Source organism: Onthophagus taurus, chromosome 11, assembly GCF_036711975.1.
Source record: "Onthophagus taurus isolate NC chromosome 11, IU_Otau_3.0, whole genome shotgun sequence".
NCBI classification, from domain to species: domain Eukaryota; kingdom Metazoa; phylum Arthropoda; class Insecta; order Coleoptera; family Scarabaeidae; genus Onthophagus; species Onthophagus taurus.
This window is the reverse complement of record NC_091976.1, coordinates 31,160,132-31,173,081: the sequence shown is the minus strand read 5'-3', so window position 1 is coordinate 31,173,081 and position 12,950 is coordinate 31,160,132. Positions and strand designations below refer to the sequence as shown.

General features: G+C 29.8%; 1 protein-coding gene across 2 annotated transcripts; it reads right to left on the bottom strand.

The window, feature by feature from the left end:
- Window positions 1-377: 377 nt before the first annotated feature.
- On the bottom strand, window positions 378-11,997 carry LOC111423483 (ATP-binding cassette sub-family G member 4-like). Of its 2 annotated transcripts, none has more exons than XM_023056711.2 (6): window positions 11,849-11,997; window positions 5,882-6,060; window positions 4,197-5,575; window positions 4,038-4,138; window positions 871-1,026; window positions 378-819 (listed from the first exon to the last, which is right to left on the bottom strand). In XM_023056711.2, the coding sequence occupies exons 2-6, from the start codon at window positions 6,031-6,033 to the stop codon at window positions 469-471; spliced, it is 2,139 nt and encodes a 712-aa protein (XP_022912479.1). In that variant the 5' UTR covers window positions 6,034-6,060; window positions 11,849-11,997; the 3' UTR covers window positions 378-468. The 2 variants fall into 2 exon arrangements, with proteins under 2 accessions (XP_022912479.1, XP_022912480.1); XM_023056712.2 differs by having other exon boundaries at window positions 11,794-11,881.
- Window positions 11,998-12,950: the final 953 nt, after the last annotated feature.

Genomic DNA, 12,950 nt, shown 5'->3' with positions numbered 1-12,950 from the left:
ATAAAAATTTATTAAAGTACGTAATACAGATTGTGAATGTTTCGTAGGATATTTCTATTATTTTTCTTTATTTAAATATAAAAAAGAAGGTAACTAGTACAATACTACAGTAATATTTAAATGCACCTGATGAAAGTATCTAGATACAATCTATAAAATAAAAGTAGATTTGTGCATGATTACGTGACGCTTTTAAAAAAATTTTTTTTAAAAGTTATTTACAGATTTTTAAACGCTAATAATCTCATTTTATAATAAGTCGTAAAATATTGCCGCATTTTTTTGGTATATTTTCCATAAATATAAAAATATCGGATTATAGGGAGGGAAATTACGAGTGTGGCTAAAAAAATCTAATCTCCTAATACTATCACAATATAAATAACACAAAAGGATGAAGAAACGAAGGGACGTTTCTTATTATTAATTTTATTTATTATTTTCTTACTCTACTAATTATTCTTAATATTAGCGGTTCGTAAATATTTTGACCCGCAATGAGAAATATGCAAACACCCGTACAATTACAAAGAACCCCGCCAAAGCGGCTAAATCAATAAGGTAAGTGTTGAGGTCGTCGTTCATCGCCATTTCCCCCAAGAATTTCTTTGGATACTTAAAGTGGCAGTACATCTCGTTGCATTCCAATTTTTCGCGATCCAAACCATAAATAGCAATCATCGTTCCTTCGAAACTATATCGTACGTACGTTACGTATGATAACCAACTTAAGTAAGGTGGGATATCTCCTAATTTTGCGAAAAAACCCGAAAAAAGTACCATTGGGATTGTTGTTATTGGACCAAGAAAAACTCCAGCCTTAAATGATTATTATTAAAATAACTTTTTTTAATGTTTCGTTTATATTACCTCTATATTAAAAGCTGCACCTATTAATAAACCAAAACTTTGCGAAACTAGTGCCGTTAAAACCCCAATAGCTACAACCATTCCAAATCTAACTGGTTCCATTGGTTGTGATGTCAAATAATATACTCCCACTATGAAGCTAACCGTTAAAATGATCTAGAAAAAAATTTTTAATGTTATAAAAATTTGTTTTTGGTTAGTTTTGAGTTGGAAATGAAAAATGCTTTAAAATGAGTACAAACACGATGGGGTTAACTTTAAAAACAAAAAAGATATCCTAAAATTAAGATAACTTAAGCGCCATTTTTAAAAAAATTACATCATTGATTACTTTTATGAATATTTTCTTGTAAGAAATGTAAAATCCTTTAAAATGAGTCCAAACTCGATGGGGTTATTGTTAAAAATAAGAAAAACAACATAACCAAGGTGAGCTTCGCCGCCATCTTGAAAAATCTTATCTTGGTTGATTTGAAGGCAACCTCATCGTGTTTGGTATCATTTTAAAGGATTTTTAATCAAGATTACGAATTTTAACATAAAATTTTAAAATTAATATTTTTCTAACTCAATCTAACCTATTTTTTTAAAATAAAAAATCATTGTTGATTGATTTTGTGAATATTATGTTATAGGAAATTTAAAATCCTTTAAAATGAGTCCAAACTCGATGGGGTTATTGTTAAAATTAAGAAAAATATAACATAACCAAGATTAGCTTAGCCGCCATCTTGAAATATTTTATCTTGCTTGATTTAAAGATAAACCCATCGTGTTTGGTATCATTTTAAAGCATTTTTGATCTAGATTACGGATTTTAATACAAAATTTTAAAATTAATATTTTTCTAACTCAATCTAACCTAATTTTTTAAAATAAAAAATCGTTGAAGATCGATTTTATTAATATTATGTTATAGGAAATGTAAAATCCTTTAAAATAAGTGCAAACTCGATGGGGTTTTTGTTAAAAATAAGAAAAACATAACATAACCAAGATGAACTTAGCCGCCATCTTGAAAAATCTTATCTTGCTTGTTTTAAAAATAAACCAATCGTGTTTGGTATCATTTTAAAGCATTTTTGATCTAGATTACGAATTATAACACAAAGTTTAAAAATTAATACTTTTCTAAATCAATCAAACCTAATTTTTTAAAATAAAAAAATCATTGTTGATTGATTTTATGAATATTATCTTGTAGGAAATTTAAAATCCTTTAAAATGAGCCCAAACTCTATGGGGTTGTTGTTAAAAATAAGAAAAATATAACATAACCAAGATAAACTTAGCCGCCATCTTGAAAAATCTTATCTTGGTTGTTTTGAAGGTAACCCTATCGTGTTTGGTATCATTTTAAAGGATTTTTGATCTAGATTACGAATTTTAACACAAAATTTAAAAATTAATATTTTTCTAAGTCAACTTAACCTAATTTTTTATAATAAAAAATCATTGTTGATTGATTTTATAAATATTATGTTATAGGAAATTTATAATCCTTTAAAATGAGTCCAAACTCGATGGGGTTATTGTTAAAAATAAGAAAAACAACATAACCAAGATGAGCTTCGCCGCCATCTTGAAAAATCTTATCTTGGTTGATTTGAAGGTAACCCTATTGTGTTTGGTATCATTTTAAAGGATTTTTGATCTAGATTACGAATTTTAACACAAAATTTAAAAATTAATACTTTTCTAAGTCAATCTAACCTAATTTTTTAAAATAAAAAGTCATTGTTGAGTGATTTTATGAATATTATGTTATAGAAAATTTAAAATCCTTTAAAATGAGTCCAAACTCGATGGGGTTATTGTTAAAAATAAGAAAAACATAACATAACCAAGATGAGCTTAGCCGCCATCTTGAAAAATCTTATCTTGCTTCTTTTAAAGATAAACCAATCGTGTTTGATATCATTTTAAAGGATTTTTGATCTAGATTACGAATTTTAACATAAAATTTAAAAATTAATACTTTTCTAAGTCAATCTAACCTAATCTTTTAAAATAAAAAAATCATTTTTGATTGATTTTATAAATATTATGTTATAGGAAATTTAAAATCCTTTAAAATGAGTCCAAACTCGATAGGGTTACTGTTTAAAATAAGAAAAACATAACATAACCAAGATGAATGTAGCCGCCATTTTGAAAAATCTTATCTTGGTTGTTTTGAAGGTAACCCTATCGTGTTTGGTATCATTTTGAAGGATTTTTGATCTAGATTACGAATTTTAACACAAGATTTAAAAATTAATACTTTTCTAACTCAATCTAACCTAATTTTTTAAAATAAAAAATCATTGTTGATTGATTTTATGAATATTATGTTATAGAAAATTTTAAATCCTTTAAAATGAGTCCAAACTCGATGGGGTTCTTGCTAAAAGTAAGAAAAATATAACATAACCAAGATGAACTTAGCAGCCATCTTGAAAAATATGATCTTGGTTGATTTACAGATAAACCCATCGTGTTTGGTATCATTTTAAAGCATTTTTGATCTAGATTACGAATTTTAACATAAAATTTAAAATTAATACTTTTTTAACTCAATCTAACCTAATTTTTTAAAATAAAAAATTATTGTCGATCGATTTTATTAATATTATGTTATAGGAAATGTAAAATCCTTTAAAATGAGTCCAAACTCGATGGGGTTACTGTTTAAAATAAGAAAAATATAACATAACCAAGATGAACTTAGCCGCCATCTTGAAAAATTTGATCTTGGTTGATTTAAAGATAAACCGATCGAGTTTGGTATCATTTTAAAGGATTTTTGATCTAGATTACGAATTTTAACAAAAAATTTCAAAATTAATATTTTTCTAACTCATCTTAACCTAATTTTTTATAATAAAAAATCATTCTTGATTGATTTTATGAATATTATGTTATAGGAAATTTAAAATCCTTTAAAATGAGTCCAAACTCGATAGGGTTCTTGCTAAAAATAAGAAAAATATAACATAACCAAGATGAACTTAGCCGCCATCTTGAAAAATTTGATCTTGGTTGATTTAAAGATAAACCCATCGTGTTTGGTATCAATTTAAAGGATTTTTGATCTAGATTACAAATTTTACCACAAAATTAGTCATTATATACCTAAATATAACTTTTAAACTAAAATATCTTAGAAAATATCGATTATTACTTACTTGAAATGGTATATCAGCTAAAGTTTTCGCTAAATAATATGATTTCACCGAATACCAATAGTTTAAATGTTCCCTCATGAAAACTGACATTTCCAAAGGAACTACAACATATCATCATTAAAATCACATTGAATTTGGGAATTTAAAAAAAATACTTACAAGTTAAAATCGTTGGCATCATTGCAGCAAACATAGTAAACATAACGGTAAAGAAAATACATCCAGCGTTGCTGGTAACTTTAGCTGCGTTAGTTCCTATGTTATAATAAATTAACCCTAATAATATACCAATAACAAAATGTGCGATAAGTCTCATCCTGGTTAATGTCGAATCTCTTAAAATAGTGAAGAAAGTTCTTTTTAATAAAATCCAAAATTGTAAATAAGATGATGTTGGGAATGAAACTTTTTTTTCTGAAATCGGTAAGTTTTCAGAAGAATCCAGTAAAGAAGTTGTACATGTCGCACCAGCTTGTGTGTTAACACCGTTTGGTGTCGCAGCAGTCGTTTTATCTTTTGGTAAAACATTAGAAATTCCATTTCCATTAGATTCTGGTGTTTTTTGAATGTAGTTGTTACATCGGCCGGCATTTACGGCGATAACTAATTTTTGAACGTAATCACCGTGTTCGCCGCAAGCAACTTCCATAACATAATCAGCTGGGTTGTGATAACTAGGACATTCAAGTCCCATGGATCCCAGAAACGGCACCAATCCCGAAACTTGACCACGATAAATACATTGACCTTCAGCTAACATGTATAAATGATCAAACATTTCGAACAATCGAGCCGATGGTTGATGAATTGTGCAAATTACTGTTCGTCCACCTCGAGCCAATGATTTTAATAATGATAAACATTGGAAACAAGATGAACTATCTAAGCCACTTGTAGGTTCGTCAAAGAACATTACCGGGGGGTTATTAACTAATTCTAAGGCTATAGATAAACGTTTACGTTGCCCCCCCGATAAACTAGTCGTCATGGTGTTTTTACAATCTTGTAACCCAATAGTTTCCATAATCTCTCCTATAACAACTTTTTTATCAGCTTTCGTTAAATCTTTTCCTATTTTTAAATTAGCAGCCACCGTCATTGCCTCTTTCACCGTTAAATGCGGCTGAAGACAATCATCTTGCATTATATAACAAGACATTTTACGAAATTTTTTCAAACTTCGTTCTTTTCCGTTTATCAAAACCGACCCGTTTATATTTGAAGTTCTATATCCAGCTAAAATGTTCATTAACGTACTTTTTCCGGCTCCAGATGGACCCATAATTGCTGTGAGCTCGCTGGATCTAAATTTCCCATTGATACATTTCAAAATAGTCTTGTAACCTCTTTTACGTCCTTCAGATACCGAATAAGAAAGATCTAAGAATTGAATATCTACGGGCGGTCTTTTGGGCAGGTGAGTGAGCGATATCATTGGTCGTTTGTGGTTATTTGGGCTGCTGTTGGGTACTTTTCGAAGTGCCCCAGGTTTTACTGAAACTGCTGATGCTCCGTTACATAAACTACCTTGAGATCCACTACAAAAAAATTATTTATGTTATTTATTTCATTAAAAATGTATGTTTAGAAATTTTGTTTAAGAAAACACCTGTTATTGTAATCAATAATTTCATTCTCACGCAATGAAATTTGATTCAATTCTTAATTGGTACCAATTGGTGTTAAATTTCAATCAGTGTCAATTGGTTGAATTTTTTTATTGTTGATTAATGGTGCTTTCTTGTATTGTACTCAAAGAAAAATAACGGGCTTTTGTTTTTTTGCGATATTGTTTTCGGTTTCTTTGAAAACAAAAGATGCGAAATAAAACCCGTTTTGCTTACCATAAGGCATTGTTGAGAGATTCCAATTCTTTTGGTGGTGGCGAACTGTATCCTTTGTGATAGGACACACTTCCACCTCCATTTCCAACCCCAGATTTAGCCCCATCTTCGGAACTATGTAGGTTTATTTTCACATCCTTTACATCTGCCATTATATCGGTGTCCAAAGTTTTGACACCCTTCATGTAACAAAACGAATAATTAATAAAACATTAAAAAAAACGTCTTTTATGAATCAAAGTAATTATGATAATCACAAAGTTTAAAATGAAATATAATGAGTTTTATAAGAAAAGATAGATAACATTTGTATGGCGATTATGCAGGTATTATTTACTAAAAATGAGATAAGAGGAAATTTGATAATAACAACTTATTTTGAACTAAAATTTTTTTTTAGGAACCAAAAACATTTTTATATCATTCAATTTTTTACTCAAAATGACAATTCAAACGATATGGTGCTATATATCTCTTTAAAGAGGATACTTTAGGCTTCAATTTGATATAAATATCCTTTAAATGTCCTTTTCTGGAAAGTGTTATAATTAATACAAATATCATTCTTATCACTTATATTATGATCACCCCAAATATGTTCAAAATGAAAGAAATTGGTCATTATTCAACTCTTAAACAGTGTCAAAATGTAATATTAAGGTCAAATAAAGGTGGCAGAAATGTCAAAAAGTATTAGATTAAAAATTGGGTAAATTCTTGTCAATATAGGAGGCACTATACGCAACCCAACCCAAGTTTTGAATGTGTTTTACATAGGCTCTGCTTCTCCGCGTACAACTTTAGCTCATCTATATATCTATATAGCAGATTCAATACGACCTAGAACTACGTTGAGTTCAATATCTTGCTAACTCAATTGATGCTCAAGCAAGATTATTATTCTTTGTTCATGTTTGTTATCCAGGTCGCTGCCAGGCAAATTATTTTGGCAGCTTTGATGCGGCTTGCCTATTTGTGGCAATTAGAACAATTCTACATTAGACCTTCCACAAGTAACTAATAATTCTCCAATTATCTTCGTTTTGGCTCTCTCGTTCTCTTTGCTTTCAATTTTTTTTTTTCTGTCATCTGTCCTGATGTTTCCTGCATTCTGACCTAGTTCTAGATTCTTTACTTTTGACTTAGATCGTTTTTTTTTGCTTACTCTGCTTTCTGGCTTCTCCTCCGTTTTGGTTTCATTGATTGTAAACCCTTTTTGTAATTTTGAACAATTTCTGACTGATTCCATTATCTTTTGAAATCATTTCCTTTTAGTTCTAACTCTCCAAGCACCTTCTACTTTCACCCTTGCATCTTTAAGTGTAGTTGAACTAACTGTTTTTTTTTCTCTTCTGGCTTCAACAGAATCTTTGCGTTTTTTAAATATAGTATGTTTCCAATATCTCCTGGAATTTAATATCTCCAACTTTCTAGTTTGCTTCATTCTTTATGATTTCATTAAGATGCAAAGCTCCTTTGCTGGTTTGGTTTCATTATTTGTACTTTTTTCTAGATTCTTTGATATGGTGTTATATATCATTTTAGACTTAAATTTGATATCAACCTCATTTTGTTATTATCATAAATAAGCCCTGCACGATTTTTTATGTCAAAAAGTATTAGGTTGAAAATTGGAGAATCAAGTAATGTCTTAAATATCAAATAATTTCAAAAAGTGTAAAAAAATATCAATAAGTTCTGGACTTGGAAGCGCTTAATATCAAACTGGAAAGACTATCAATCAGAAATTTGCACCCATTCTTCTTTAATACACTTAGTTTCGATGTTTTCAATGAAATTCTAGATATAAAAATTGAAAAAATACATGGTATTGTATTCTGTTTGGTTCTAAAATGTGGAGTATAACCTCCTGAATGCGATTAGTACGCGTAATTTAAATTTGGCAATGGAAAAAACAACTTTGGGGTTTTTGAAAATGTTTAAGGATTGTTGTTCTTGTGGTGATACTTTTTTATTGCATCTCTGGACAAGCTTTGACCTGGAGGTTAAAAATTGGAGAAAATATCAAGTAAAGTCTTAAATATCAAAAAATTTCAAAAAGTGTAAGAAAATATCAATAAGTTCTGGACTTGGAAGCGCTTAATATCAAATTGGAAAGACTATCAAGCAGAAATTTTTCTTTAATACACTTAGTTTCGGTGGAAGCACTCCAAAATTGGTGTTTTCAATGAAATTATAGATATCAAAATTGAAAAATACATGGTATTGTATTCTGTTTGGTTCTAAAATGTGGAGAATAACCTCCTGAATGCGATTAGTACGTGTAATCCAAATTTGGCAATGGATAAATCAACTTTGGCGTTTTTGAAAATGATTAAAGAATGTTGTTTTTGTGGTGATACATTTTTATTGCTTCCCTGGTCAAGCTTTGACCTTGAGGTTAAAAATTGGAGAAAATATCAAGTAATGTCTTAAATATCAAAAAATTTCAAAAAGTGTAAGAAGATATCAATAAGTTCTGGACTTGGAAGCTCTTAATATCAAACTAGAAAGACTATCAATCAGAAATTCTTCTTTAATACACTTAGTTTCGGTGGAAGTACTCCAAAATTGATGTTTTCAATGAAATTCTAGATATCAGAATTGAAAAATACATGGTATTGTATTCTGTTTAGTTCTAAAATGTGGAAAATAACCTACTGAATGCGATTAGTACGCGTAATTTAAATTTGGCAATGGAAAAAACAACTTTGGGGTTTTTGAAAATGATTAAGGAATGTTGTTCTTGTGGTGATACATTTTTATTGCTTCCCTGGTCAAGCTTTGACCTTGAGGTTAAAAATTGGAGAAAATATCAAGTAATGTCTTAAATATCAAAAAATTTCAAAAAGTGTACGAAAATATCAATAAGTTCTGGACTTGGAAGCGCTTAATATCAAACTGGAAAGACTATCAATCAGAAATTCTTCTTTAATACACTTAGTTTCGGTGGAAGTACTCCAAAATTGATGTTTTCAATGAAATTCTAAATATCAAAATTGAAAAATACATGGTATTGTATTCTGTTTGGCTCTAAAACGTGGAGAATAACCTACTGAATGCGATTAGTACGTGTAATCCAAATTTGGCAGTGGAAAAAACAACTTTGGGGTTTTTGAAAATGATTAAGGAATGTTGTTCTTGTGGTGATACATTTTTATTGCTTCCCTGGTCAAGCTTTGACCTTGAGGTTAAAAATTGGGGAAAATATCAATAAGTTCTGGACTTGGAAGCGCTTAATATCAAACTGGAAAGACTATCAATCAGAAATTCTTCTTTAATACACTTAGTTTCGGTGGAAGTACTCCAAAATTGATGTTTTCAATGAAATTCTAAATATCAAAATTGAAAAATACATGGTATTGTATTCTGTTTGGCTCTAAAACGTGGAGAATAACCTACTGAATGCGATTAGTACGTGTAATCCAAATTTGGCAATGGAAAAAACAACTTTGGGGTTTTTGAAAATGTTTAAGGAATGTTGTTCTTGTGGTGATACATTTTTATTGTTTCTCTGGTCAAGCTTTGACCTTGAGGATAAAAATTGGAGAAAATACCAAGTAATGTCTTAAATATCAAAAAATTTCAAAAAATGTAAGAAGATATCAATAAATTCTGGACTTGGAAGTGCTTAATATCAAAGTAGAAAGACTATCAATCAGAAATTCTTCTTTAATACACTTAGTTTCGGTGGATGTACTCCAAAATTGATGTTTTCAATGAAATTCTAGATATCAAAATTGAAAAATACATGGTATTGTAATCTGTTTGGTTCTAAAATGTGGAGAATAACCTACTGAATGCGATTAGTACGCGTAATCTAAATTTGGCAATGGAAAAAACAACTTTGGGGTTTTTGAAAATGATTAAAGAATGTTGTTCTTGTGGTGATACATTTTTATTGCTTCCCTGGTCAAGCTTTGACCTTGAGGTTAAAAATTGGGGAAAATATCAAGTAATGTCTTAAATATCAAAAAATTTCAAAAAGTGTGAGAAAATATCAATAAGTTCTGGACTTGGAAGCGCTTAATATCAAACTGGAAAGACTATCAATCAGAAATTCTTCTTTAATACACTTAGTTTCGGTGGAAGTACTCTAAAATCGATGTTTTCAATGAAATTTTAGATATCAGAATTGAAAAATACATGGTATTGTATTCTGTTTGGCTCTAAAACGTGGAGAATAACCTACTGAATGCGATTAGTACTCATAATCTAAATTTGGCAATGCAAAAAACAACTTTGGGGTTTTTGAAAATGATTAAAGAATGTTGTTCTTGTGGTGATACATTTTTATTGCTTCTCTGGTCAAGCTTTCACCTTGTGGTTAAAAATTGCAGAAAATATCAAGTAATGTCTTAAATATCAAAACATTTCAAAAAGTGTAAGAAAATATCAATAAGTTCTGGACTTGGAAGAGCTTAATATCAAACTAGAAAGACTATGAAGCAGAAATTCTTCTTTAATACACTTAGTTTCGGTGGAAGTACTCCAAAATTGATATTTTCAATGAAATTCTAGATATCAAAATTGAAAAATACATGGTATTGTATTCTGTTTGGTTCTAAAATGTGGAGAATAACCTACTGAATGCGATTAGTACGCGTAATTTAAATTTGGCAATGGAAAAAACAACTTGGGGGTTTTTGAAAATGTTTAAGGAATGTTGTTCTTGTGATGATACATTTTTATTGCTTCTCTGGTCAAGCTTTGACCTTGAGGTTAAAAATTGGAGAAAATATCAAGTAATGTCTTAAATATCAAAAAATTTCAAAAAGTGTAAGAAAATATCAATAAGTTCTGGACTTTGAAGCGCTTAATATCAAATTGGAAAGACTATCAATCAGAAATTCTTCTTTAATACACTTAGTTTCGGTGGAAGTACTCTAAAATCGATGTTTTCAATGAAATTTTAGATATCAAAATTGAAAAATACATGGTATTGTATTCTGTTTAGTTCTAAAATGTGGAGAATAACCTCCTGAATGCGATTAGTACGTGTAATTTAAATTTGGCAATGGAAAAAACAACTTTGGGGTTTTTGAAAATGTTTAAGGAATGTTGTTCTTTCTCCGATTTAGCCTACACAATACTTCGCATACTTGCAAAATAGTCAAAGAAGACAAATAAGATATTAAGAAAGAAAAGAACAAGTATCTTCCACATCAAAATTAATTGAAGTAAACAAAAAATAAAAGTAAACAAAGAGATGATGCCACGTAAATTGAGTAATTTTAGCCTAGATTCTAAATATAATATCCTGTTATGCGTCATTTCGAATATACATTTCAAAACATATTATACTTAACCGAAAAAATTTAAATTTCACTTTTTTTACGATCACATTTTGTAATTGTATAACTATCTCATAAAACTTAATTGAAAAGAATGTATTAGTCACCAACAATGAACTTTAATACTTCTTGAAACAATGAACTGTTATTACTCGCTTTACAGATTAAGATAATAAAATCATTTCCTAACATATCGAAGTGGTTTAGAAACTGTTTGACGCTAAAAGGGGGGACACGTGGAAGTCATTATTTACCGGGAAGTTAATTTTGTGCCCATAAAATCGTCTTTTAAAAATAGAAAAATGTTTAGGATTTCTTTTCGAAGGAGTTATTAAGGAATCTATTCTGGGACGAGTTTCAATAACAATGCCAAAACCAGACAAAACGACGCCTAAAATTTGCATAACGATTGCATCAAAGTTAATTTGAAACCTTGATCGATATTTAGATACATTTAAAAGAATATTAAATTAAGTTGACGTAAATGTTATAAAATTGAATGTTTTAATTTTTTGTTTAAAAGGGTGGTGCGTTTAGGAAAAGCGGTCACAAATGGAGTAAAATCGATAGGAATTTCGCCCCCGTTGCAAACTCAAATCGAAATCCCTTTAAACTTACACTATCCCATCAAGATTCCATCGTATTTAATATAATTTTAAATAATCATACACACCTTTAGCACTGTCACAAGAACATTTATCACGAAGAACGGTGTTTCGTCAGCTGAGCGCGATCGCGGACTGTCATACAAAAGCTAATACCAGCCGAGAATCTCGCGGTATACGAAAATAAAAGCCTTCAGTGCACCAGTACTCTGTTCGGTTTCTCGGCAAAGAGTATCTTTAGGGTCACCTCTATGTATAGGTAAGCGCAAAATCAAGCGATTTTCGTACAAAATAGTCTCGGTGCACGCGAACTCGCGCGTGGAAATGAACACAATCGATGTGCCGTTTCTCTTGCGCAGAACGAAATTTTTTAACTTACTGGTATTGTTAAGAAAAAAATCCAAAGACTTTGAACAAAACATTACACACTCGTGATTAAACCGATAAGGATTTTAATTATTTTCCAAGAATTGAGTCAAACGGTGAAATAACTTCGTAAAAAATTAATAGGATAGGTCAAGTTACCGTGTTGAAAGAGTTAAAGGTATAAGAAATGTATAAGATTTTAGAGGTCAACATACTTTTCATTCATACAAGTAAAATTTTTACTCAAATTGTGTTTATAAAGTTAACATGTTTAAAAGGAAAATAATGATGTCAAATTAATTAAGTAATTTAAAATTAATTAATTAACATGTGTTAATTAATTGTAAGTATTTATTAAGGAAATGAGGATGTCAGAAAAAAACAGAAAAAAAAAGATTCTAGAATCTCTAACAATAAGAAAGGATATCCCAAAAATAAGGTAAATTTGAGAAAAACACCAGAAATGTCAAAAGATGTCAAAATGACGAAGACTAATAGAGTCCAGAAAACAGATTGTGAGGTGATGTTTAGAAGAAAGAAAATTGATGCAAGACAATGCAACCTAGCTGCGCTATACGCAACCCAACCCAAGTTTTGAATGTGTTTTACTTAGCTAACTAAACATGACTCAAAACGTCGTAAAACGGCACCTAATCATATTTTGACACATTTTGTTATGTAGTTCTAATGTACTCTAAGATGGCACTTACCATCCAAACTGGTCATCGCCAGTATTACGGACCAAAAGTCACCAAATCACACTTTGCACTTTTTTTTTGCAGATTCAGAGTAGCCGAAAATATT

Coding starts and splice junctions, on each gene's coding strand:
- LOC111423483 (XM_023056711.2), bottom strand. CDS start 6,033: ATGGCAGATGTAAAGGATGTGAAAATAAACCTACATAGTTCCGAAGAT. Junction 1,027..4,037: donor TAGCTGATATACCATTTCAA/GTAAGTAATAAT, acceptor ATTTTTTTCTAG/ATCATTTTAACGGTTAGCTT. Junction 820..870: donor GTGCAGCTTTTAATATAGAG/GTAATATAAACG, acceptor TAATCATTTAAG/GCTGGAGTTTTTCTTGGTCC.